This window comes from Triturus cristatus, chromosome 7, assembly GCF_964204655.1.
Source record: "Triturus cristatus chromosome 7, aTriCri1.1, whole genome shotgun sequence".
NCBI classification, from domain to species: domain Eukaryota; kingdom Metazoa; phylum Chordata; class Amphibia; order Caudata; family Salamandridae; genus Triturus; species Triturus cristatus.
The window spans coordinates 1,589,815,207-1,589,842,729 of NC_140590.1; the positions used below are offsets into that span (position 1 = coordinate 1,589,815,207).

At 44.2% G+C, this 27,523-nt stretch overlaps 1 protein-coding gene across 2 annotated transcripts in view; it reads right to left on the reverse strand.

The window, feature by feature from the left end:
* The window catches only part of LOC146812445 (opsin-5-like), a 665,928-nt gene that overhangs the window by 364,805 nt on the left and 273,600 nt on the right, over positions 1-27,523 (reverse strand). For both annotated transcript variants that reach the window (XM_085614598.1, XM_085614597.1), the window contains one exon: positions 24,313-24,400. In XM_085614598.1, the coding sequence (XP_085470724.1) occupies positions 24,313-24,400 (88 nt within the window). The remainder of the gene's footprint in view (positions 1-24,312; positions 24,401-27,523) is intronic.

The following is a 27,523-nucleotide window of genomic DNA, read 5'->3' on the forward strand; positions in this document are numbered from 1 at the left end:
TCTTCAGCCAGGCTTGCTTGAATCCAGTGGCAAAGTGAGCAAGGGACTCACGTCTGAGCATACCCTGCCAACTTATGGCGAACAAAGCGGTACAAAAGGGGGTGGTGATGGACGGAGCATTCAAACCAATCAAACACTCACACCCAGTCAACAGATCTGGGTTTGATCCATCACCGTTCTTTAGCCCACTCTGCCACCCCAGTTCAGACATGGCCATATGCAAATCAGTCTGGCCCTGTGCCTCATGGGAACAGTCCAGCCCGAACTGCCAAGCCATGCCTTCCCTGGACCGGAAACAAGCTTCCTAGGACCGGTTTCTGGCATTTCAGCCGTCTTCAGCCAGGCTTGCTTGAATCCAGTGGCAAAGTGAGCAAGGGACTCACGTCTGAGCATACCCTGCCAACTTATGGCGAACAAAGCGGTACAAAAGGGGGTGGTGATGGACGGAGCATTCGAACCAATCAAACACTCACACCCAGTCAACAGATCTGGGTTTGATCCATCACCGTTCTTTAGCCCACTCTGCCACCCCAGTTCAGACATGGCCATATGCAAATCAGTCTGACCCTGTGCCTCATGGGAACATTCCAGCCCGAACTGCCAAGCCATGCCTTCCCTGGACCGGAAACAAGCTTCCTAGGACCGGTTTCTGGCATTACAGCCGTCTTCAGCCAGGCTTGCTTGAATCCAGTGGCAAAGTGAGCAAGGGACTCACGTCTGAGCATACCCTGCCAACTTATGGCGAACAAAGCGGTACAAAAGGGGGTGGTGATGGAAGGAGCATTCGAACCAATCAAACACTCACACCCAGTCAACAGATCTGGGCTTGATCCATCACCGTTCTTTAGCCCACTCTGCCACCCCAGTTCAGACATGGCCATATGCAAATCAGTCTGACCCTGTGCCTCATGGGAACAGTCCAGCCCGAACTGCCAAGCCATGCCTTCCCTGGACCGGAAACAAGCTTCCTAGGACCGGTTTCTGGCATTACAGCCGTCTTCAGCCAGGCTTGCTTGAATCCAGTGGCAAAGTGAGCAAGGGACTCACGTCTGAGCATACCCTGCCAACTTATGGCGAACAAAGCGGTACAAAAGGGGGTGGTGATGGACGGAGCATTCGAACCAATCAAACACTCACACCCAGTCAACAGATCTGGGTTTGATCCATCACCGTTCTTTAGCCCACTCTGCCACCCCAGTTCAGACATGGCCATCTGCAAATCAGTCTGACCCTGTGCCTCATGGGAACAGTCCAGCCCGAACTGCCAAGCCATGCCTTCCCTGGACCGGAAACAAGCTTCCTAGGACCGGTTTCTGGCATTTCAGCCGTCTTCAGCCAGGCTTGCTTGAATCCAGTGGCAAAGTGAGCAAGGGACTCACGTCTGAGCATACCCTGCCAACTGGGTGTGAGTGTTTGATTGGTTCTGATGCTCCATCCATCACCACCCCCTTTTGTAATCGAGCAACCAGGCTGGAGAAACCTCACAGACTCCCTGGCCTGAGTAAAGCATCTTTTCAGCCCAGTCAGGCCAAACCCTCTGCTGCTCTCATAGCATGAGAGCAGCACAGGGTTTGCACAGGGAGTCTGTCCCAGAGGCTGCTGGGACCAGGAAGAGCACAAGAGGTGTGACTCGATGCGATGTGGGAGGCAGCGGGCACCTTCAAGTAAGTTCTTTTTTTTGTATGATTATTATTAATACCCCCGTGATCCCTCCCCCGTGCTCCCTCCAACGGATCCACCACCCTTTGTTTATGGCGGCCGCCACTGTCTACTGGTCCTAACCAGCTGGCACTGCAGCCACATCACACAACACTTGCGTGAACTCCACTGGCTACCAGTCGACAGAAGAATAACCTTCAAGCTCCTCACCCATGCATACAAGGCCCTCCACAATGCCGGAGCAGCATACCTGAACCAGCGCCTCTCATTCCACACACCCAAAAGACACCTCTGCTCAGCCCAACTGTAACTGGTCACCGTCCCACGGTTCCACAAAACCAGAACTGGAGGAGGATCCTTCTCCTACCTCACTGCCAAGGCCTGGAACACCATGCCCCCCCATCTCAGGCAATCTCCATTGCTGTCCCAGTTCAGGAAGGACCTCAAGAACTGGCTCTTCGAATGAACTCAGCGCTCAGACGGATCTGCAGGCTACCCCAGCACCTTGAGACCCTCACAGGTGAGTAGCCGCACTGTGCAAACCCCTGATTGATTGATTGATTGACTGTATCTGCCCCACAGCAGCATCGGAGCAGACCTGAACCTCGTGTAGCCCTCGGCAGAGTGCACTCATGGAAGTCCTCTTTTACACACGCCAATATACAGCGGCCTGTGCACCCTACGCATCATATATGCCACATCGCTGAAGCTGATCTTTAAATGTGCATGATGTGTGTAAGACTGTGTATACGTATACAAACATTTGCATGGCTTTCCAGGCATTTTCGAAGGCTTGAAGAAGTTACCTTGGCTATTCCAAAGACATTTACAAAACATCGTCATACTCGTCACATGTAATACTCTAGGGTCAAGGTGCCAAGCACTGAGAAGCTTTGGGGCACTTGTCCACCCCCTTCCATGCTGAGCGTCCAAACTCTCCAGGGAGTGGGACACAGAGGCTTGGGGGGTCATACTATCAGTGGACGTAGTGGACAGGATTGGGGGGACACGATGAGCCCATACTTTTTTATTGATGGAAAACAGTTCCCCTACTTTCTGTGAACAGATAACCGTCCCAGGACAGTTAATTCTGAGAAATGAATTGCTTGAGCTGAAGTGTAAGGGAGGGAGTTTCCTGTGCTGTGAAACTGAGGCATGGGCAGACAGCTAAACAAGCCTTCTTGCCAGGGTGCCTGCTTACCTGAAAGAAATGTAAATGTGTACAACGGATCAATCTGCAAATGTAAATGGAAGTACTTCGTCTATGAAAAAACTCCTACATTGTATGCATGTGCACGTGCAAGACGTACAATGTAGGGTTTTTGCATAGAAGGACGGCGAGGAGAAGGAAGGAGAGCAGCCAGGCAGAGGAAGAGGCAGCTACGCAGGTAAGTGCCTTCTTTTGTAGTTTTTAATTAATTTGGGAGGATGTAGGGGCTGGCTAACTCCGCTCAGCCATGGAGGGGAGTTTTGCCTTAACTCCGAGTTCGCATCAGAGCGCAGAGTAGGCAAAAATCCACAAACTCGGTTGGTGGAGCGGAGTTACCTGCTCGGGGGTTAATAAACTGGCAGGTAACATTATGAGCAAAGGCTGAGGACAGTGCGAAATTTCTCACAGTGCCTGTGGGTGGGTCAAAAAGGTGTTCAGAATACTTGGTCATCCAATCATTGGCCTCTCTACTGAAAAATCAGAGAAATGGTCACTTATTCCAGTTGTAATTGTGATTCTGTGCAACTGTGTTTGAAGGATATTCAGAGTTTCCAAAATATTGAGAAGGCAAAAGTAAAACAAAATACAGGGCTTACAGGTGAGTCGGTGTGTTGTATAATTGGGGGCTGTAAAGTGAAGGAGATGTGAGGAAGTGCATTTTGGGGTCAGTGAAAGGAGGCTGCTGAAGATGATAAGATATGCAGATGGATGAGATGTGGAGAGAAAAGGGTGCACGTGTCTAACGTAGAATAAGCATAACGGGCATGATTGAGACACTCTGAAGACCACTACCCCTTCCACAGGCCTCAGTAATGTTTAATTCACAGACTCACTGCATTATCTCAAAGTCTGTTACGAAGTTCTCTGGTTATACTGAATAAACAGCTGCCTAGGTCATTATGATATGAAATATCTTTATTGATGTCATAACTACACTTTAACAATTGCTTTATTAACCTTCTTGCTTTCTCAAATTTGCTTGAAAATGCACCATTTGCCCACTCTCTTTTCATAATTTTCCTGCAGAGAGAACTCCCCCTCCCCCCCTGAACCCCATCATGACGGTCAATCACGCTTGCTAAACTCGCTTGCCACAGGGCACTCATCTCGAACATTTATGCCCCACCTCTATCAAATGACACCAGCCACCATTGCACCTCATGCCTCTTTAATCCGCTACCAGACGCCCCGTTCACCTTTATCTCACTCCTGCAGGTCCCTGCTTTTTCCCTTTGTGGTGTTTTTTTTCTTTTTCTTCCTCCATCTTTCTCCTTTGTGTATTTTTCCCTCTTTTGCTTTCAGGAAATGTCTGATGAGGAAAAATAAATGCTGTTTTCCAGAAATGAGTGTTGGTGGGTCCCGCCCCAACAACCGGCTCAAATTAAGTACTTTACTGAGCCCAAATAGGCTTTACAACTGTGAATAAATGACAGGGGAAAGTCACGGTACTGACCATTCACCCTTGCATTGATAATTGTTTCCAGAAGTTACCGTAACCAGCCTGGAATTTTGCATCTTTTTCAACTTTCTTCCACGAGAGTCTTACGACCCCCAGGTTTAGCCTGTGTGCACACAAACTCCTTTAGGCCCATTAGGTACACTTATGATCTGGACTACTGCGTGGTTACCTAAGAACTAGTGCATAATACCTCCCCCAACAATGTTAATGGTTCTCCATAGAAGTCCATATTTCTTAGCACTTCTATTGATTCTGATGTAAAAGGACTACTTTTCTCAGAATACTTTTGCCTGGGCCTTAATTTTTGTATTAACTGAAAAAGATAAGCCTGTTATGCTTGTCATGCACTACCACATGTTGGGCTAAGGTGTGCGATTCTGCTTTATAACCCAAGGGCAAAACCAGCTATGGACCCCCTAATTTAAGTAAACCAGTGCCTTGCTAGGGAAAATACAGATCAAGTGAGAAAACCTGTGTGTAACCACATGTAGTAATGGCTTAACACAGTAGGCTTTGTCATGGAGAAATGTAAGTTAACCATTCGAGCAACACCAAACTAACATTAATGAAATAAACCAAAAAAAGTATAATTCCCAAACCAAATTTGTAGAGAAGATACAGCTAGTGATTTAAAAAGAAAAATGACAAACATTGGAGGAGGGAGTATCAGGAACTTAGGAGTCCAATAAAGAGAGAAGATCCTGAAGTGTGCAAATGGTGCCCATGTAATAGTTTCAGGGTAACTAAACTCCTGCAGGATTGGGAATGGAGGTTGTCGAGGATGGGTCACTGGAATGTTGGAAACCTAGGCTGCTTACCATCGTAGGGGTGGTATTCCCTGGTTGCAATCTACTTCCGGATCAATAGACTTAAGGTTACTTAACAGCATTACTCCCTAGCCTCTTCGCCAAGTAACATCTCGTAGGTGCATTGCCTGTTAGCTTCATTAGTTAATTTACCTAACCAGGCGGCTTGCACTCTTATGGTTTTTGTCTTTTCCTGGTTCCCATACATATCCGTTCCCTGCTACCCTTGTGGCTTTTTGTGTTATACTTTGTGTTAGGAGTTTGATCATCTGCTGTTACACTGTGGTTACAGATGCCTGGGTACCTTAGTGAACATCGCCTGTATCCAGGTTGATGCCTGATCTCATGTCTACTCCATCTGCCTAGGATTCAGCTTTCTGCTACAGCCAAGAGTCCCAATAGATATTGGGTAACTTTCTCCCAGACCCACTCCTGAGCTTTTGGAGTCTTCTAGGGTCCAGTCTATAGATTAGCAATGGGAGACAGGCTCAACCTGTGACTCCAGATGGAATTCCAGCATAGTTCTTAGTGCCAATTGGGCAGAAGGCTCTTGTCCCAGGATGCCCTTTTTAAACTTCTATCACCTTCAGCCTACAGGAACAGAGCTGAACTGTACATTGAGAAGCACTTTCAGAGATAAGATATAAGTGAGACCAGATCCAGACCTCATTCCTCTTCCAGGCAGCCACAGAGAGAGGTTCTTCATCTTCTGCTCTTCCTCTAGTATAGTTGTGTTCTGATGAGCTGGCTATTGGGACGCTTTTATTAATGGAGGTGGTATTGTGTGCAAAATAACTATGAACTGGGATTCAGCCCTGAACAGTGACCAGTGGCTGAGATTCATTCTAGCATTCCATCCATCACTTTTTGTGTACTTTAGTGTATTGTCCTCAGCTGCACCTGGCTGATGACCCGAACATAGGGCAAGAACGGTCCCAGGTTGCTTTTGTTCTGATTCAGGGAGGTCCTGGTCTGGCATTTCAGGCTGGACTGTTCCCATTAGAGCAGGCTCTCATCTGATTTGCACATGGCTGGGTCCAAACTGAGGTGGCACGGTGTGCAAAATAATGATGGACTAGGAGATCAATTCAAGTATTCCAGCCATCACTCTTTTGCATACTTAAGCTTTGAATATAGGGCACCCTAACCAGTGATTGGTGGCATCTTATACTCCAATACTAAGCAAATTCTCAGGCCCAACCAATTCTACCTTTGTGTTTTTTTTTCTATTGCATTCTGGTACATAATTCCAGAAAAACTTTCCTTTCATTCTTTTAAAATGGTAGAACCCTGGAGCCAGTGTGTTGAACTTAAAATTCCCAATCACAGGTGATCCTATTCAAATGAGGTGGCATTCTTTGAAAAAACGACACTGGCAGTTTTGAGGCCAGGTTCCCTCTTACTGTCCAGCAGAGATGGGTTGGGTGAGAACAGACCACTGTCAACGGCCCTTCTCACACTAAGCTCTGATTTATAATCTACCTGCCAAATATCCAGGTCTCAGCCTGGACATTTTGATACTTGCTACTGTTCCTGTACCTCCCCCCTCTTCCTCTATGCAAGATGAGGGACAGTTGTTGACCTCTAATGAACGTCTCACCACATTCTTGTCTGGACCTAAAGTTATCAATTTCTCCTAGGAATGGTTTTAGCCCGTCATCAAAGCAATCACTGTCACTGGAGAACGGAATGGTTTGTCAGAACTGTTTAACTGTCCAGGCTTTCAAGGAGCAACAGATATGTTTATATAATCATCTTTTTAGCTGCATTCATCACAGGATTTAATTTTGGTTACACTTTATAATGGTGCATGTCTGTGGCTTTTTTCAGGACTGCCTAGATAGCGTATTTGCTGGTTTTGCAAGACATATTGAGGGCTTATGAAGAACATTCAGGGGCATGAAGCTCACACATTGCTTACAATTGGTTGACTTTCCTGTCACTCTCATTTGCATGCTTCTTAGTCAATGGTTTGTCTTGCCCATCTTGTGTTTGTCCCACCTCTGGAGCATCACCTAAATACTTGGGTCTTTCCGCTTCTCACATTTAGGGATCTTGTTTTTTCTTTTGTCTTAAACACTGCATAAGAGTGCATGAGTTTTCCAGCTGTCTGTGCGTGCTTCTTCTCCTTCTTCTGCACTTCTTGCTGCTCTGTCTCGCCAATGTACTTCTGCTCTGCCCTCTAGTTCTCCTCCCCATCCCACCCTCAGTGTTGTACCCTGCTTCGCCCTCTCCTGTATCGTCCCCGCCCGACCACTGCACAGCGTGACCTGTTGGTTGATGGTCCATGTGCTTCTTTACCTGCCAGATCTATATTGCTCTCTAACCCGTTGTTTCTCCTTACCACCCCCACCTGATGTGTTGCTTCTGCCCCAGCCCTCTTTGTTGCTCGCTCTCACTCATGCTTCAATAACAAAATGCTGTGGCCATTTTGTATGCCCTCACATGTGGGGCACTTCCCTATGAAATGATAGATGTCCACGTCTTAGCTCCGTTTTTCAGTTTATTTTCTTTAGCCACACTGCAGAGCATTGGGATGCTGTACGACATGGCTAAAATTATTGGAAAAGCCAATATGTCCCAAAGGAGATACCTATTGGCTTTGACAGTGCTTGGTTTGCCATGGCTCTGCTTGCTCTAGCAGTGCACACACAGCATTTCAGAGCTGTAGTGGTAGACCTAGGTTAATGCTTTGAAAGAGCACTTCCTGTGCCATATTACTATGACCTTACTTAAATCTTAAATATGCCATTTGGCTTTAGACAATCTTTCACTATGTTTAGGGATAGGACTTCATGTACTGGGACATGATTGGCAGGATCCCAGAGTCCATATGTGTCCCTACTTTCAGTCTAAAAGTGTAGAAAAGTATTTAAAAAAAAGAGTAAGAGAAACAGTGAATTATCTACACAAGAGATGATCCTAACAGGGCATTTTTGACTACCCTCTTTACAAACGCCTAGAAGCGGATGTTGTGTGATCAGAAAACATATTAACCTGCTAGTCACTATTTTACCTCCACCCTCTTAGGTGGTTTCTCACAACTAAGAAGTTTGTAAGAAAGATAAAAAAGGTTTAATGCACTTACCGCTCTAAAGAAGTATCAAACTCAACAGAGGAGATTTTAGCATATCCCAGAAACTGTCTAACTCAGCAACACCATTTGCAAATCATAACAGCAAGATGACATCTTGAAATTATATGAATGCCAAACTATCACCTCATTCCTTCATTGATCCACTACCTGAGCAGGCATGATTTTTATCTTTAAGTATATGAAGGAAGAAGAGGAGATGAATTAAAGCATCAAAATTGACCATGGTCGGCATTATGCATGAAGCAATTTGCCCTCAACTAAAATCATATCCATGATAAACAAGGCCGGCTTTAACATGTCTGAATTGCACCTCTTTTGAAGAAGATAAAAGTGCTCGACAGATAATAGGCAATTATTTTCCTCACTGACTCAAATATAATTTTTTAACTGTTCAGGTTCTGAAAGGATGCTCTTTCCCGAACACATGCCACTGAGTGACACTTTCAAGATCCTTAGCAAAGGACAGACTGGTTTGCTCCCTGATGGTGCCCACTTAAACCCACAAAGCTGACAATAATGTTTCTGAGGGTGCAGCAAGGCTAGCCCTAAATCTGAAACAATAGTGGGGGGTGGGGGGGGTCACATGAAACCCCAGCCAATATCAACAAAGGCAATGGTAATGTTGCAGCAAAGTGAGAGCCTGCCAGAATTAACTGATATTCAGAAAGTTACTAAAGCTGAACTGTTTAAGGAAACATTTTATTAAAAACATGTCCAATGATGGCCAAACTCACCCTAAGGAGAATAGACACAGATCAAGCTGCCCCTTTAACGTCTACTGCTGACCTTGTATCCAACCTTACCACACTTTCCCCACCCCAACAGTGAAACTAGCCTTGGTTTCTAACACTGGTCCTGTCATCTTCATCCCTTCCCATAAGTCCACCTTCTAGTGTTTTGCCTCATCCATTATGAACACCTATCTGGGTTTGCAAGCAATCTATCCTAGTCCTGAGGAGACATCTGCGGTGAACTCATGAAATAAGTAGAATGGTTGCTGGTTTGGCAGAATTGGCAACATTGGCACCAGCCAGTTGAGAGATGGCAGCTAGGATGAAAGGGTGCCAGGTGCACAGGATGAGTTGGCTGGCAATTGAAAGATGGAGCTAAAAAGGTCACTTGTTGGGCCGCTGATGCACGTGGAGATCCCGGAATGCATGACATATGATAAAACAATTGAAAAGCAGAGGGTTAAGTTCCACTTCTTCCACAAATAAGACTAAAAAGTTGATTTAGGTGCCAAAAACACATAATTGCTACTGAGTCAAACCACCAAAGGACCAGGAAGGTGGACAGTTTCTTTCCCCTCACCCTTAGTACATTCCAGCACTCTCAGTCTAGTACCTTCTGGATGTCACTATTCATTGTATGTAACTTCACTGCAAGTGCAGCCAATCCACATCACCCTTCTTCCACAACTAAAAACTGCAACAGGTCAATAAATTCATGGTATACAATACATGCTTCTTCTTGGAAGACGAAAATGTATAACATGAATATGAACACATAACAAGGAAGTTAATAAGGGAATAAATAAACACATATGGGTCAGGATACCCTTAACCGCCCCTAAAACTTTGATCTAACATTCTTCTACTCCATGAGTACCACTCACACTAGACCGCCCTAGCCCAGACATGCGCAAGTCATTGTAGGTATACTCCATCACCACATTCTTCCTCTCTTCCACGGTCTTGAACAGTCCACGAACACCTAATACTAATACTCCTTCTTCAAAAAATTTTAATTTCTTCAGCTTTACTAATGATCTGTACTCAATCTTGTACCTAAAAATGTCATTAGGACTGGTATACTTATTGGCCCAGCTTTGGTGTTTAGCAGGACACTTATTCTTAGAGCATTCCAAAATTATCAGTGTCAGCATACACAAAAGACAACTTGAAAATGGTCCAAATGCACATTTATTTGTACTTCATCCAAACAATCGTTTGTGGAGGCTATTGGAGACATGGGGATAATTATATACTTTCACAATGGGTAATATAACCCAATAAACCCAATTGCAAGCACAACTGAAATATGTTCTCTAGTGGGTCCTAGTCCTTATGATAATTACACTGATCTTTTTTTAAAGAAGTTTTATTGAGTTTTACATATCTTTCCAGGTACATTCAATGATACAGAAGTGCCATAATGCATATAGTTCAATTGGTGAATTCGCTTCTACATGAAATACAAATAAAATGACTTTGCTGCAGATAGAATCTCTCCCCCCCACACGCAATCTAATAGTCATGTACAAATCAATAATCATTTGGTGTGCATCTTATTAGTACCTTTTATCTTAAGTCAATTCTACTCTCCCAGAACTACCCCCCACCCATCCCTCCCACAAGGCGTGCCACTTATAATCAGCATGTTGATCTGCAGAATCGGTTGCTTCAAGACCCACAGGAGGCGCTGTACATTGACAGCTGTGTTCCTAGTCTGAACTAATGAGAATTACATTGATAAGTGATTTCTTTTACTTGACAATATCAACAACCGGACTTATACAACTTTTCAAAGTGCATTCAATGATCATAGTGTCCACAGCCACACACACACAACCAAATCTACTTTTCAGACTATGGTTTGTCCAATCACAGCACACTGGATTACCGGAACAGGGATATAGCAGCAAATAGAGAACTGTGTTTAAAAGAGGCAAAATGTCAGAGAGGCTTTACTCTGCTCTGAGGCAAAAACAGGAAAGTGTAGTATATAGTAGACGTGTAATGTTATGAGCAAAGGGGTTGCAATCAGAGTTTTGAATGTTAAACAGCAAATCGTGATTTTTTTTTATTGCTTCTGGCATTCCTCATTTACAAAACAGTTTATGTCTTTCTGCAAGTGACTTTTAGCATAGCTGCCTTTTGCCTTCTTTCTCTTTGATTGGCAATTAGTGTTCTTAAAAGTCTTCTAAACGTCGCAATATCTAATACATGTATTTTTAATCTACTTTTTAACTAACTTTCTCAAAACTAACAAACTCAGATCACCAGATAGAAATTCAATTAAATCCTGCTAGAGACTCCTACAACAGTTGCAGTGAGAGCGTGCACATAAATATATATAAATAATGTATTCTCAGAATAATATGTGAGTGTACTGTAGCATTTAGTTTTGTTTATATTTTTCAGGTTACCAGGATTGACTCTTTTTTTTTTCTCTCAAAATACATGATTGCTGGCTGTACCTGGTAATTACCTATTGGCTCATCTGGATGCCTATACACAGTGAGATCAATTGAGGTTCCCTTGACCATGCCTCCATTGAAATTTAGACAGAAAGTCCTGTTGCTTTGAGCAGCACCAAGCTGGACTCAGACAGCATAGTTTATGTTCTCTTGTTTTAAGTCTACAGCTTTTCTATGAACTGAATCCATGACTTATAAGATTTAAATTATGCATATACATGTATTGCTTCGTCAAGGACACCTTGGAAAACTACCACCTGCTCTACAAGGATCAGACCTGTTCCTACAGCTCAATACAAGTTCACACACACATATATTGCCCCAAAATGGAACCTGACAGGGACACAGCTTTCAACAGGGCCCATGTATTAAAAGATGAAAGAGGGACCTTGTGTGGGGATTTTGATAATGCAATGTTACTATAAAGCTAGTCTCAGCATAACTGCCTTCACTCACTACCGATCTTTCCTTTTGTGTTGACTTTTGTGGCCTTTTTAACCACACTTCTCACGCATTCAAACCACCTACAGTGGATGCGCCAGATAAATGCAACAATTAGGCAGTTTCAAGGCTCTAGAAATCCTTTTGGTCATCTCTGCACAGCTCACGGTTGTTACTTACACGCCTCTCACTTGGGGGGTGGTAGGTGAGGGGGAAGGGTGTAGGGGGGTGAGGGGGCGGTAGCAAGTTTGAATCACTGCTTCTTTTACTACTGGGGGCCAATATTGCAGCACCATTGCAAAACCAGCCCCCAGTATCAAAACCAGCCCCCACCCTTCCACCCACCCGGGGAAAAGTCCGATGCCCAGCACGGCCAGTCCAGCCCTGTCTCCACCTTCTCCTTCTCTGTGGCATGCTCACATGCCCACATAGCAGAAATAGTCTTATCAACAATATTTTAGGTAACACCATACACTAGAAATACAACTATAATACAGCACAGGTCCAAATAACACGTTGGTAAAATACAGCAGTTTGGCCTTTTTTGGGGTGACTCACTCCTGATGAATGGCCTGAAGGAGAAAAAAGTGGATGTCATATGGTAAAGTAGGACAAAGGTTCTTGCGATCACTGAATGATCTTTAGCTGGAAGCAGGTCAGATTTGCCAAGCAACATGTACAGTTGAACATGCTGAATGGGGAGCTATCAGGTTTTAGACTCCATTGGTGAAGGGAGTGCAGTCACTAACAACACATTTCATTCCAAGAAGGGCCCTGTGCTCTGCTCAAAATGTTTGTGCCCACTTAGTAAGTAAAAAAAATGTAACTTTCATTTATAAGGTCATGACTTTCCATGGCCTCTTAAAATTTCACCAAAATAGAACTATTGCACCCAATATGAATTTAGAGTTGCCCCTGTGCCCACCCAGTGACATGACAATGGTTTTCTGCTTTAAATCAGTTCCTTGATCTTGATTCAATAGCTTTCCTTCCCATTCACGTGTTTGTCCGTACAAACTGGCATTTCAGTCTCATAAGGTTTAGATTGGATGAGTGGTACCCAACTACTGCTGAAGTCACTACGCTGCACTGTGGTGCATTAAGGAGTATTTTCTCTCCCTTTGCATGTCTCTCCCTGCCCCACTTATCCTCTTTTAGGGCCTAGCTCTTATAATGAACTATTAGCCACCCAGAGCCTGCTTGCCCTCCCCATCCCGTTGTGGAATTAAAACCATTTGAAGATGGCCACCTGTGTGTGCACGTGCTAAACTGGAATTATTTTTTATACAACAAAAAAACATACCTCGATTGCTGGGTGGTTCTCCTGCACTAGCCAAGCCTGCAATCCCACAGCCCCTCAAACCACACACACAACTGTACCCAGTACATCACCCCAGGACACATCTTGCAGCCAACTCTGACATGCCTTCTCAACACACGCTTTCTTGTTAACCACACCACTGAGGTCGAGGACCTACTGCACAACCTATCTACGGACCTACTCTTCCTCACTGAGACCTAGATCAGCTGATATCAACCCAGACATCACAGTACCCAACGATATAATTCCACTAAATCAGACAGGCTTCTGTAAGAAAACAGGTACAACAACGAACATGTTGACATTATCCCTGCTCATAGACGCTACAATTTCGAAGAAAATGCAGCTGTACCTTTGTTTTATCGGTTTTAGTGCCGCCTTCGACAATGTGGACAGATCAAGACTGCCGGCGAAGCAGGCAAGCTGGGGGATCCCAAATGCTCTTTTAAAAATGATAATGCTCCTCCATACCGTTACCTGGGTACAGGTCAAACTTAGCACAGGGACGCATTTAACAAGGAAAGTAAAAACAATGAAGGGCCTCAAACAGGGCTGCGTGCTGGCACCCATGTTATTCAATTTATTCATGGCAGACCTACCGCAATTACTCAACACCAGCAATTCTCACGCACCCAGGGTGGGGGTCCCTACTCTGTCCAATCTCCTTTATGCTGACGAGTAATCTTGCTCAGCCACACAGTAGTTGGCTTGCAACATCTTCTCAACAGCATGCAGGATTACGCTGAAGCAAACAAGCTGACAATCAACTTAAAGAAAACTAGAACTATGTCAATTAACAAAAAAAGGAAGGCAGTGAGAAGCTGGCAGCTGGGCGGTAGTGTGGAAATCCTTGAAGAAATTGGTGCTGGCGGACGACAAAGCAGCTTTATCTGCAAGATTGCACGCCTGGATGACTGTGAACAATTACAAAGTCCTAGCTCCTCAAAAATATTTAAATCTGGGCTACCCGGAAACACTAAAAATGTTGCCTTGGCTTGATCCCGTGTACGCAGAACCTTCCACCATGGAAGAGAGAGCCATCTCGTACACCTTGCAGTCTGTGCAAAAACAGCCAGGGCGACATTATCCATTTGTTATGCTCCTGTAAGGAGCTGATACAGGAAATAAGACAGCTGCTAAGAGTCCCCCTAAACCAAAGGAGTATTCGCTCAAGGAGACAAGCAGTTTTGGCATGCTTTGACCCAGCAACACCACAATTAGACTATAGACTAGTGAGATTCCTAGAAGCAGCCGAGAAAAAAATGCCATTGAACAACTAAATTCCACCTAGGCTAAGGGGTAGCCGGGACTACTGTGTGCACTTTTTTAACCAAGACATGAGACTGCCTCCAATAAGGTCGACTTGGGAAGCTGCCATATAAACACTTGGACTGGACTCTCAATAACGTCCCCTCCTGGTCAACAGCACTATTCAGACAGAATAATGAAGCCGGGCAGAAAGCACAATTCACATTGAGATCTATGCGAATGAAAAACAAATAATTTTTAATTCGATAGTAAATTAACTGTTTTAAGTTTTTAATGATACAGGAATTTTGGATATGTGTACTTATTATCTCATTATGATTTTATTGTCTCATCTGAAATTCGTATTGCAATGGTTTTAACTAACTATGCAAATGTAATAAATTCAATTTAAATCACAGTAGCCAACCCCTTCACCCAAAAAATCACAAGACAGGACAGAATTCGCAAAACCAGGAAGAGGGCTCGCCATGTTCTACAAAGAAAATGTCAAATACTTCATCGCATCTGCAAACTCCAGGAGCCACCTTGAGCACTTAGCTTTCAAGTGCAGCACCTCAAGCAATGCCACCCTGGAGGGAAAGCCCATCACCTTCAGATGGACTGTCCACTTTTTCATACAATTCAGACTGGGTCTCCCCAACTAACATGGAACCACACTCACCAAGAACGCCGACACAACTAAAACAAGACTCCTGAGGGAGACTGAATGACTGAAACTCAACGCCCAAGACAACCTCACAGGTCCAGGCCTAAGTTTAAACACTTGGATCACCTCCTGTGCTCGAGTCGTGTTCAGACCCAGCTCTAAATCACAGACTAAACCACAGGCAGGCTGGTACACAGACAACATGCAGCTCGCAAACCTTCATTGCAAACAGCTAGAATGCCGATAGTGACACGCAAATAACACCAATGACAGAAACACCTACAATTCAGCCCTCTGAATCTACCAGCAGTGACTCAGATCCACCAAGCACTCATCTCTCATCGAATGGATTCAAAACAGCTCCAGCAACTCAAAAGAAATGTTCATGTCCGCGACTGCCAGATCCACAATCCTCACAGGAACTCTGCAACTAGCATTCCCAATACTTCAGCAATAATATTAGTGCCATCTACAACAACTTAGCGGCTCAACCGGACCTCTACACCCGCACCATCCTCCGGTCCTGTGAGAAGAACACATCACATAACCTGCTGGCCTACCACCCCCCCATGGAAAACCGCACTCTCCATGGGCTCCATCCACTCAGATGCCCCCTTGACCCCCTGCAATCACTTCATCTTCACCAAAGGACTTAACCCCATCTTCAAGGACCTCACTCCAGTCCTCAATGGTTCTTGCATTACAGACACCTTCTCAGCCATCTGGAAACATGCCAATACTACTTCTGAAAAAGCCTTCAGTGGACCGAAGACTCTGGTCAACTACAGGCTCATTTCCCTCCTCCTCTACCTGGCAAAAGTTTTGGAAAAACTCATCAACAAGCAACGGCTGACCACTTCAACACAAACCACCACTTCCTGGACCCCTCCCAGCCTGGTTTCAGACCTCACCACAGTTACGAGTCTGTCCTCATCACCTCCACTGACAACATCTGTCTAATCAGGAACAAGGGGGGCACAGCATCACTCATCCTACTCGACCTTTCGGTCTCTTAGTCTCCCACACCACACTCCATTGAATCAGCTAGTTCTCACAGGACACACACAATCAGTTAGCCTCGCCCCGTATTCTACCTCTGCCTCCAACCTGATCTGCAATGTCCCCCAGGCTCCTCGCTCAGCTCCACGCTCTTCAATATCTACAAGGCCTCACTCCGCAACAGCGTCCTAACCCACGGACTCAGCATCATCTCATACACAGACAACACCCAGCTCATCCTCTCCCTCTCTGAAGACAACTTCACACCGAAACAAACACCTCCACTCCGCCCACCTCCTGCTCGCACCCCTTCTCCCATATTCCTAGAGCTAGATCTGGTGGCTGCACCCTTTCTTACCTGGCTCCGAATGCCTGGAACGACCTCCCCCCACACTTCAGGTCGCCCAGCTCTAAAAGAATGATTGTATAAAAGTAGGGGGCGTGCGAAACTGAAGGTTCAAATTAGCACCAAAAATGAACATGGCACTTTTAATACAGTACAAGAAGCGAGCAAAACGTCACACCTCCACAATTCCTATAATCTAGACCTTAGTGATTTTCTTACACCTTTGTAACAGGTTTGTTTTCTAATTAGTAGACAAAAATTTGAAATTTGTACTGTGAAAACACACCGAGATGCATTTTCAGTTTGCCGCAAATCTCATCATTATTTGGATCTAATTCTATTTTAAGAAGGAGTGGAAACAAGCAGACAGGTCTCTGCTCTTCTGAGCAATATTGAATGGTAGCTGTTACAAAGGTGCCTGCTTTTAATAATAATTATTTTTTATTTGAAGGAGTTTTATAAAGCGCAAACTTGACCCGAATGTTTGTATTATCACAGCACTTTACACAAGCACCATTGAGGACACATTCATCATTTTGTTAGGCACTGGGAGATTAAGTGATTTGCCTAGAATCACAGGATGTCGCACGTCCTTGCCGAGACTCGATCCCGGGTCCCCAGAATTGAAGTCGACGCCCTAGCTGTTAGGCCAATTCAACCCCTTTTGCCAGAGGGTTTTCAAATTTATATAAGAGACAACAAAATCTTAGATGCTGGGTACATATGTGTTGCCATTTGAAACCCTGCAGTGTAAAACATGACAGCTACCATCTTCAATTTTATGTTATATTGGCCCCATACATGGTTATTATTCGAACACACTATAGTTTTTGTTAAAGGTAAAAAAAAACTTGGAAAGGATAGCCTAGCTTTTTGAAAATTAAATAAGGTGCTTTTATTTGAATTATCATGAATAGCGGCCTTTTACTGTTTAAAAGGCCATCCTTTTTATAAGATTTTATTCTAGGAGTGCTTCTTTGTCGAAATGAGAACTGAAAACAAGTATACTAAACAGTTAATAGCCATGTACTTAAACTAATTACACAACGAATCAAACCAGTTCAAACAGACTATGGAAAATATTCTAACTGCTTCCTCATCGTGTTGATCAAAAATATAATAATATTAAAACATGACATGCTCAGGACTCTTCGTTGTTTGTGCCAGATCTTATGCTGAAAAATCATTTTTTTTCACTTTGCTGCGGGCCCAGGAAGACTCACTTTGCCTTAAGGAAACAGAAGCCAGCTACAGATTTCTTCCCTTGGAGGGTTTGGGCTGTCACTGCAGTATCAAACCAGCTTGGTGTAATCAGAGCAGTGAATTCGCATAATTATGGAAGGGTAAGATGTTTTTCTCTGATGGGTTTTGAGTGACATCACATAGACAACAAGAAGCAGATTTACAAGCAGCGTAAATCATGCGCCATGTTGCGCCTCATTTACAACGTGACGCATCTAGGGAGATGCGTCACGTTGTAAAGCCCTGCGCCACATTAAACGTGCGTCAGGTTTAATGTATGCAGGGTGGGCGTTCCATCGGATAAAGCCTCGGAAAAGTGACGCAGTGAAATCTACAAGATTTCACTGAGTCACTTTTCCGACGCTGCTCCGTCAAAACCCTGCGCCTGCTTGAAGCAGGCGTAAGACGTGACGCAGCATGTTAGATATGGGCAGCCCCTGAGCATTGCCGGAGTTGCGTCGCTCTAGCGACACGACTCCAGCAATGCGCCGCCCTTACGCCATCAGATGCATCACGCATCTGTTCATCCTTGCGCCACGATGCGCCGCATTGTAAATGCGGTGCATCTGTGGTGGCGCAAGGGTAAACTTGCGTGACACATCTCACCTGGCGCATCCCTGCTGATATGCAGGGATGCGCCAGTCCTTGTAAATCTGCCCCCTCGAGCCTTGCCTTTCATGTCCGTTAGCAGGTATTGATGCCACTAAAGTAAATAACAGAACATAACACAGCAACATAACACGATTAAAACATAACAGGCACAAGATATGGATGTAACACAACTGCCACGGTAAAACATTTCATATTGCAAGAATATTGTGGTAAAGCACAGCACATAAACAACAAACACCAGCACAAAAAAATATGCACAGACATTCTTGTCACTTCACAAATTAACACCCCCAGAAATCTGTTTTCATAATACAGTGGTAAAGTTTGTTTGCACTGCCTTATTTACCACCAAGGACATGACAGCATCAGCCAATAATGCTTTGCTATTTGGCCCTGCACGTTGGTTGTACTTTCTCCGAATGACTGACTACAGCTCCACAGATAAGGGCTACCTGTAAATGTGACCTCCTGTCCTGTGCTGTGAACTTTTTGGGAGCACGTGAGTTGTACTTGCTGTAACTTGCTGTATTGAAGGTTCCTGTGCCACATACCCATGCCACGGACTGTTGGTGCTCCGCTGTGATAAGAACACCCCTGGAAAGTCACTCACATATTGTTTCTTTTTTAAACTTGTTCTTTCAAGGATATTGTGGTTACCTAGAATCAGCTCACTGTCCTGCAACAACCACTAGGATCTGTGATACTGAACTGCACCTCTTAAGGTATCGGCTGAGCTGTCCCGGAGAAACACCAAAAGAAACAAGCATTGGCAAAGCCAATAGGTTTCACCTATGCAACATCTATTGGCTTTGTCAATTTTTTTAAGACAGGTAGCACAGAAGTGCTGACTGCTCTACAAAATGGCTTAGGGAGAAAAAAGAAATATGACGTGGTCAACACTATTGATGTAATAGCAATCTCTTTACATTAAGCTATGTTGCATAGCAACGTGGTTAAAAACATTGACAAAGGCAATAGATGTCGCATAGATGAAAGCTATTGGCTGTGCTTCTTCCAACTGGATGATTGGTATTGCTTTTACTATTTTGTTGAAGAATATTTCAGGAATAGCACTCGAGTACATTGCCGTCTCGTTTTTATTAACTACTTGTTTTTTCCAATTTAAAAATATGTAGCCCTCTTTTTTTCAAGTTCACAAAATTTTTGCTGGATTTCTGCAAGCAAACTTTTGTTTTTCAGTACTCATGTGCAAGTGTCCTAGAAATAAAAATTGCTTACTCATATTTCTTTCACTAATTTGCCTGATGCGATTTAAGTATTGTCTATGAAACTGTGCGCCTCTTCTCAAACATGATGTCCCTTTCTGAAATTATAGCCAGCCTAATGAGGTCTCTTTGTGGTCAAGCCCATAGTGAGCATGTGGTTAGAGCACATCATCCATGTTTGAGTGAACACCGGTGTGCATCTTGGACAGACACAGCTGTTTTTTAAAAGCAGGTTTTCACAAATGTTATGTGGACGCTCAAACTCAGTGTATGAAGTATTCATCATGTTACGAAATATATCTACCTATAATACAACTTATATATAAGTTAATATCCAATCATGGATTTTCTGCCATTAACTCCTATGAGGCATTGCTTTTTTTACACTGTATTTAGGCCTCGATATTCTAGAGCCATACAACTATTGCACCACAGCGGGAGGTCAGATATGTGCTTCTGTTGACGTGATAGTGCTTAGAATTCCAGATCTGAAGGCCAACCCCTGTATCCTCTTGTAGAGCATCCCTCTATAAGGTCCTGATGAAACTGACATAAAAACTGCCACTATATGGAAGCTATTTTCACTATAAGGCATCTGTTTGCTTCTTTAAACTGTTTAAACGTGAGTTGTCTTTTGAGTTGCGCAACTATACTGCATATCATTTTTTACAAAATGCTGCTCTTTATGAGGCAGGGGTCTTGATGATGACCAGTATTGAGGCATGCCTTTTTATTGCACTTACTGTCGAATCATAATATATTTGCAAGGAGAAAGGAAAGGTTGTGCAGAAGCATTTAGAGGCAATGTGGGTAAAGAGTTTTAGCTGATGAGAGGTTGCCGGCAGCTGCGGGCAGGCTTACTACATAAAAGTAAAACCACTTTAATGGCAGCAGCGGAGAAAGACATGACGGAGCAGGAACAGCGGATGGAGGGCAGGGGGTTTAGGAGAGAGACCGCAGAGAGATGAACTCCAAGAGTGCATGTAAAAAGATGTTTCAGATATATTGTATTAGCGCACAGACGCAAACGCACATAGACACAAACATACTCTGGTGCACATCGACAATTAGCGCCGGCGCAGTCATCTGTAATACGGCCCTGTGCTATAGCCACTCAGTAGAGGTAAAAATCCTGAGTGCTGCAGCATTTGCAAAACCTGTACTGTGTCTATAAACAATGTCCACCACTGCTACCTATTTTGTGTTTTGCCTATGTTGCATCTTTTATGTGGGGAAGAAGTGCCATATTTATACCATACTACGGGGCTGATTTAGGATTTTGGCAGATGGATAAAGTGCTGTCGCCATGGCGGGCACTATACTCACACCATGGCGATGGTACTTTATCCACCAAATTTAGAGATCGGGGAGAGGACGTGGCCTAATGGCTAGGGCAGTCGATCTCAAATCTGGGGAACTGGGTTTGAGTCTCGGCAATGATGCTCAACATCCTGTGATTCTGGGCAAATCTCTTAATCTGCCCCTGCCTAACAATAATGAATGTGCCCTTGTGTAATGCAACTGGTGCTCATGTAAAGTGCTCTGATACCTTGTGTCAAGTTTGCGCTATATAAAACTCTGGAAAAAAAAGAGATGTCTGCTGGCCCACAGGCATCTCTTGCATTTCCAAGCACCTCCATCTTGGCGGTTACTGTAAATACATTAAAAGTTTGATGGACGGCTTCGTCAACATCTGGCGCCCTGCAGCAAACCTCATTTTTTGGGAATTTTCAAAAACAAAATCCAACATGTGAGATTTTGTTTTTTCTATGTAAAAGAAAGCAATGACCCACTTGCCAATGGTCTGGGGTCATTTTTCAGTTTTCACTGCCCCTTACTGCCAGTTTTTCCCTGGTGGTGACAGGCTGTGAAAACTTGCCTTCACCCTCTCTGCCAACCTCTAAACCAGGCCCATAAATTCCAGACAACTGGACAGGAGTGAAGAAGAGTAGGTCGGATTTCACCCCCATTCAAACGTCAGTCTTTTTTGCAGAGGCCCCTCTATATTTCACTGTTAATAATGCTTGGAGTTTCTGCAACAGCCCAATCAAAATTGTCCACTTTGCTAAGAAGTGATGGGGCTGTCAAGTTACAAGAAATAGCAGCCCTGGTGACCTGCATATATACTGTCCCTTTAAACGCACTATCCCTTTAAACCCTTGAGAGCTACTGGCTCTACTGTTAGTAAGTGTACCAGCCAACCTGAGAAAGGACCACGCTTTTTCAGGACAGAATTCCTCTAAGGAAACTCTGGCATTGCCAGATTAAATGTAGAACAATAAGATTGTGCTGCAATATTGCTGACCTTTTTAAAATATGACAATCTTCCCGAATGTTGCTTCTGTCCCATTAAATGTACAGCTTAATTTGTGAAAAGAACAGATACTTTGTCGCATTTCCTTCCTGCATGCACTGTACGTGTCCAAGAGTACACAAGGAAGCTCTTTGCTGAGACTACCAACAGATGTCAGTGCCCTCTTTCAATACACAACCTCACGCAAAACCCACCTACATTCTCATTTCACTAAAGCTTTTCACTGTAAAAGGCCAGGGGCAGATTTACATGCCCCTTGCGCCACTTTTGCGTCACTTTTAACTGATTTACAAGCCCCATGCGCCACTTTTGCGTCACTTTTAACTGATTTAAAAGCCCCATGCGCCACTTTTGCGTCACTTTTAACATGGGAAAAGCGCCACTTTTGCATCACTTTTAACAGATTTACAAGCCCCTTGCGCCACTTTTGCGTCACTTGTAACATGGGAAAAGTGACGCAAAAGTGGCGCAAGGGGCTTGTAAATCTGCCCCCAGGTGTGCTGGCTTAATTACATTTTCTAAACGGAACTTTTGCCTGTGATAACCTTTAATCCGTGCATTGGTTCAAGCTGATCCTGTGCATTTGTTAAAGTTGAAATGGTGCCCACTGGTAAAGGCATGTTGACCAGAGCTAAATTTTGAGAGATGTGTTCATATCATAGTACCCGGTATGGAAACTTTCAGCCAGTTATTTATGGAAGCCTTTTGGGACTGAAGAGATACTTGTAAACAAAGAGAAAAGCCACTTGGGAGAGGTTTGCAACGGTAGGGGGCACCAAATGACATACCCCATTGAGCTCTGTTGACCTGAAGATCTGTTCTTCATGGCAATGTGCCCTTTAAACAAGCATCCAATCAGAAATGGGCATACCTTCAAGGTGCACTTTAACCCCTTCGATGCGTGTGACGGAGCGGTTCCGTCATGCGCGTCGGTCGCGCTGTGCGCATGACAGAACCGCTCCGTCACGGCCCCGCCCGCGCAACGAACCTTCAGCACGGCGCAGTAATCCGCGCCGCGCTGAAGGGGTTAAAGGAAGTGCAGTGGGTAAGCATGGTGCACATACCCTAGTGCATGTAATAATAACTTGTGTTTAATATAGCAAATGCACACTTTAGCTGTTTCTAAGCACTGTCAAATATGTCACTAATGCTCAACTTAAAGGTTCGAAATGTAGTGACATTAGAAATATGAACCTGCCTCGTCCTGATTGGGCCCTTCAGATTACTGCAGACGTCAGCTGCGAGAGTTGCATTTCTGATCTTTCTATCTAAAACACACATTCATGCCATGACCTCTATTTACCCTGTTTGTAAATCAAGCCATTGGCATGGCATAACGTGTGTTACTAGAGGGGCAGTAAAAAATATGTAAACTATTGAGGCAATGTGTTTGTTTTTTACATATATGTTAATATTTATATATAACAATGCGTTTTACATGCAGGGCCGTCAGGAAACTATCATTGCTTCAAACAGAAACTGTGACGTCAATGCAGGCTTTAAATAAAGCACCAATAGGGCAGCTACGTTCACCATTGACAGGCTGACGTAATTGACCAAAATCTTGGCATCACAGTATTAGTGGCATAATGGTTAGCCTGCCCTTAAAAAAGTAAACTGAAAAGTTTCATTTTTATTTTTAAATGCATCCCGCTTTCCTTTAAGGAAAACAGGCAGCATTTAAAAAAAAACTGCTTTTTTGAAAAAAGCAGTAACAGACATGATGATCTGCTGACCCCAGCAGGCCATCATCCCTGGGAGCGCTAGCCATTGCCAATGGGCTTGCAAATTGCAACAGCCTCATTAATTTTCATGAGGCATGCAATTTTCGACCCCATTGAGAATCGTAAACAGTGTCTGAGATACTGTTGTACATTAAGTTTAACGAGTCACAAATTGCAAGTCGCAATTTTGTGCAATTTGCGACTCGCTAAACTTAATCGGCGTACATCTGGCCCTAGCCCCAATAACTTTTATTTATGTGTTAGTTATCAAAACAAAAGGAATGCAAGACCTATTGCATTTCAAATGCTTGTTTTTGCCTGGGCAGCTTCTGGGGCCCAGTTGGCCCTGATGAGTACAGATGCCATAGTTAGCCTGTAGGGCCCATACACAGGGATTTTAAGCTAGCACCAGTGCAAAAACTGAATCAAATATTCGTTGCAGAGACCAGGCATCCAAAACCCAGAAATTGCAAATACCTGTCCTTAAAATGCCTGGTTGTGACAGCAACAACAGGATATGTGTGTTCATCTAATAAACATACAAGTCACGAGGAAAGAATTAATTTCCATTTGCTAAGCCTACAGCATGCCTTTAAAAACTGAAGAATAATTGGTTCGCTGGAACAAAAATAGAAGAATTTGAATGTTTCCAGCTGAGAGCGCATAACTAAGAAATCCTGATCTAATTTTTTCTCATTACCAGAATGTTTCAGTTGGGAAATTAAAGTCCGTGCTTTCTTACCAAACAAAGAATACACAGTTCCCAGGATAATGTCATCTTTCTTCGATATAGTTGAAATAAATTCGGTGTAATCAGAAGCATTTCCCATCTGCAAAATATAAAAGGCATGCACGAATTAACATGGCTTTTAGAGAAATTGGTTAAATAGGGAATTCACATTTTGAAAATTAAAAAACATGAAATCATTTTTCACAGTGAAGTAGTTGTGACTGGTTAGGGTGAAGAAGGGCTCGGCCATCAGCACTCAGGGAAATTAAAAACATGTGGTCCTTGTAGAATCTGAGACCACATCATGTCTGTGCTCCTCTCACGTGCCTGGGAAGTCAATGCACTTTGTTGAGGAACTCTTCCTGAATTCTCCAAATAAACTGGTTTTCTACTTACCTACCTTCCTGAAGGACACAAAGCTGCATCTACTGACAGAGTGGTCGCAAAAGAATAGCAGCAGACACATATACATAAAAGCACCAGGCACAGCAAAGTATGGGTATTTATTTTATTGGGTTATGATTCGTGCCTGCGTGAATCCTGTTCTTTCCTTTATGCATTTCCAGGTAGGGCCATTCCCCTGATTGCTGGAACAGTCTCACAAAATGTTCAATGCTTAAAGTTGTGTTTGAGTTAAAGCTGGACGGGGCTTGACTCAGATGTCGGTGGACAGGGTCCTCTGACCCCGACATGGTGGACACACATGGAGGAGTACCTTGTCTGCCTAACTGAGGGTCCACCCACTCTACTTAGAGTCGAGCAAACGGCCATGTTTCGGACAGTGGAGACCCTGCTGGCTGGTGGAAACCCTACAGTAACCGCCCAAGTGAGTTGGGGCAGAGGCATAGGCACATCAGACCATCCACCCTACCGAGAGTAGATGGTGTGCTATGCATTTTTTTTCAGTTCATGTCTGGCAGGGTCACAAACAAAAAATAAAAACAAGCATTGGCATAGCCAATAGGTCTCGCCTTTGGAACCTTTTAAGTGTTTAGCCATGCAACAGTTGCATAACTTATAAGGTCCCAGAAGCGAGACCTATTGGCTATGCCAATGCTTGTTTTAACTGCTGCAATCTATTGAAGCCTCACGGAGAACATCAAAGCAGCCGTGCGGCCACAAAAGTGATCGCGATCAAACATCAAAGCGGCCGCGAAAGTGAAAGTAATCGCGGTAAAGTGCGACGCGCGCGCCCGCGCACATGCACTGTAGCTCTAGGCTGGCCTGGTAGCACTTTTTGGAGCCCTCACAAAATGTCTCGCCAGACCAGCGCATGCGCTGGGTCAGGCGAGACCTAATGACCCACCACGCCCTGGCTGAAAACTTCCAGGGTGTTAGTTAGGACTATTAGTTTTTTGTTTTTCAAAAACAAACTCCAACTTTCGGAGTTTGTTTTTGAAAATCCAAAAAGTTTGCCGAGCGGCTGCTTGAAACATGGAGGGAACTCAGCAAACTTTCAGTACCTTCAGAAAATCCATCGAGGCAGCAACTCCTCTGAAGGCACATATCTGCACAGGGCTGGCAGAGATCTCTAAATATGGTGGGCAGAAGTCCAGCCACGGTAGTGGATGTCATTACCTCTGCCACTCGGCCAAATATTGGTCCACCAGCCATACTCTGAAAGAGGCCATATATCTCAAACAATCTATGAACAAAATGTGATAAGTGTGAAGCTGTAGGTGATGAAATGCGGTCTTTTGGCCAAACTGAAGACCTGGGGGTTTGAACATCAGTTTCACAATAGACTCGTGTACTGCTCAAGTCTGTGTGCCACGGGTACAGTGGGCCTGTGGGCAACAATACCAATAGAAATGCACCCTCCCAAACTCACATAGGTACTCCAGTGTTTGAGTCTGCGCTGGGGAGAGTGGTAGCCTCAAACTTCTTGTTTCAATGGCCACCCCTTTTTAGGTCTCGCCTGAGCCAGCGCTTTAGCGCTGCTCTCGTGAGAGCTTTTGTAAAAGGGGGATCTGGAAGTGCAAACGAGTGCTTTCAGGCCTCCAATTACAGTGCATGTGCGCCGGCCGCGCGCACCATTTGGCAGCCTGAAAGCACTAGTTTGCACTTTCAAATCCCCCGTTTACAAAAGCTCATTTCGCGGCTGCTTTGATGTTCTCAGTGAGCCGCGCGTCCACTGAGAACATCAAAGCAGCCGCGAAAGTGCTCACCATTTGCCACCCCCTCCCTTATCCCACTTCCTGCTTGTTTCACAATCAAGTCCTTGTTTAAATCGGGATGGTTTAGGCTGCTGTCTGTTCAGTCCCAAGTTTCTAACCCCTGATCTCCGCTTTTCTTCAATTTGCTCGTTTTCTTACTCTTGAGACAACACCCCCTTCCCTTTGTCACTTCGGTTTGCCTCCAGAGCGAAAGATATTTCTTGCTAAATCTTCCCTTTCACTCCCTTGCCCGTCCTTTCCGTTATCAGGACCGCCCCTCTCGATATTCTCACTGATCTGTGTTTATGTCCCGAACACCTTTGGTTAAGTTAGTTAAAAAATGATCACTGAAAGCACTTACGCCCACTTGCTCTCTTCTGGTGGGTATTTCAAGGTCGGTGTGTGATTTATTTTTAAGGCCAACCCCCTCACTTCCTCCAAGGGGCCCTCTAAAAAGTGTTCGCTGCTCAGTGTTCTGGAGGTAGCATTTGCCGGTGTCAGAATCGACCACTGGAGGCTTTAAGCATGTGAACAGGCAGCCGAATTAGTTTCGCTTTAAGGGGCCTTTAATGTCCACTGACTCATCTTGTTCAGGGGGGAATAATTTCAGCTCCAACCGAAAAGTTCCTTAGTATTAGTCAATAGTCGGACTGGTATGAGACATGGTGTTACTGCACCTTAAAATATGCACATGACAAAACCTTCCTCGGAGCATGGAGACTTCCCACGGGTATACGTCTCACCCTCCTCACACCAACTGATGAGGATGCCTCATCCTTGCTGTAAGGCTTTTCCTGTCGCCCAGTATATACTGTTCATTATTGTACCTCAGCAGAGGATTCTTGTATTGAATTAATATTCATTTTCTCTACCAAAAAACCTTTGTGTGTTTTTTTTGTTTTGTTTATTTCAAATGCAGATTGTTAAATAGTGTGTTGCAGCATTCGACAGCTTGTTTCTGTACTCCGAAAACTGATTATGGCAGCACAGTGTTTTAATTGCATCAGGCAGTTTTCCTTCCTCTTTGAAAAATATTGCATTTGCCTGTGTAACACTGGCTACTTGCC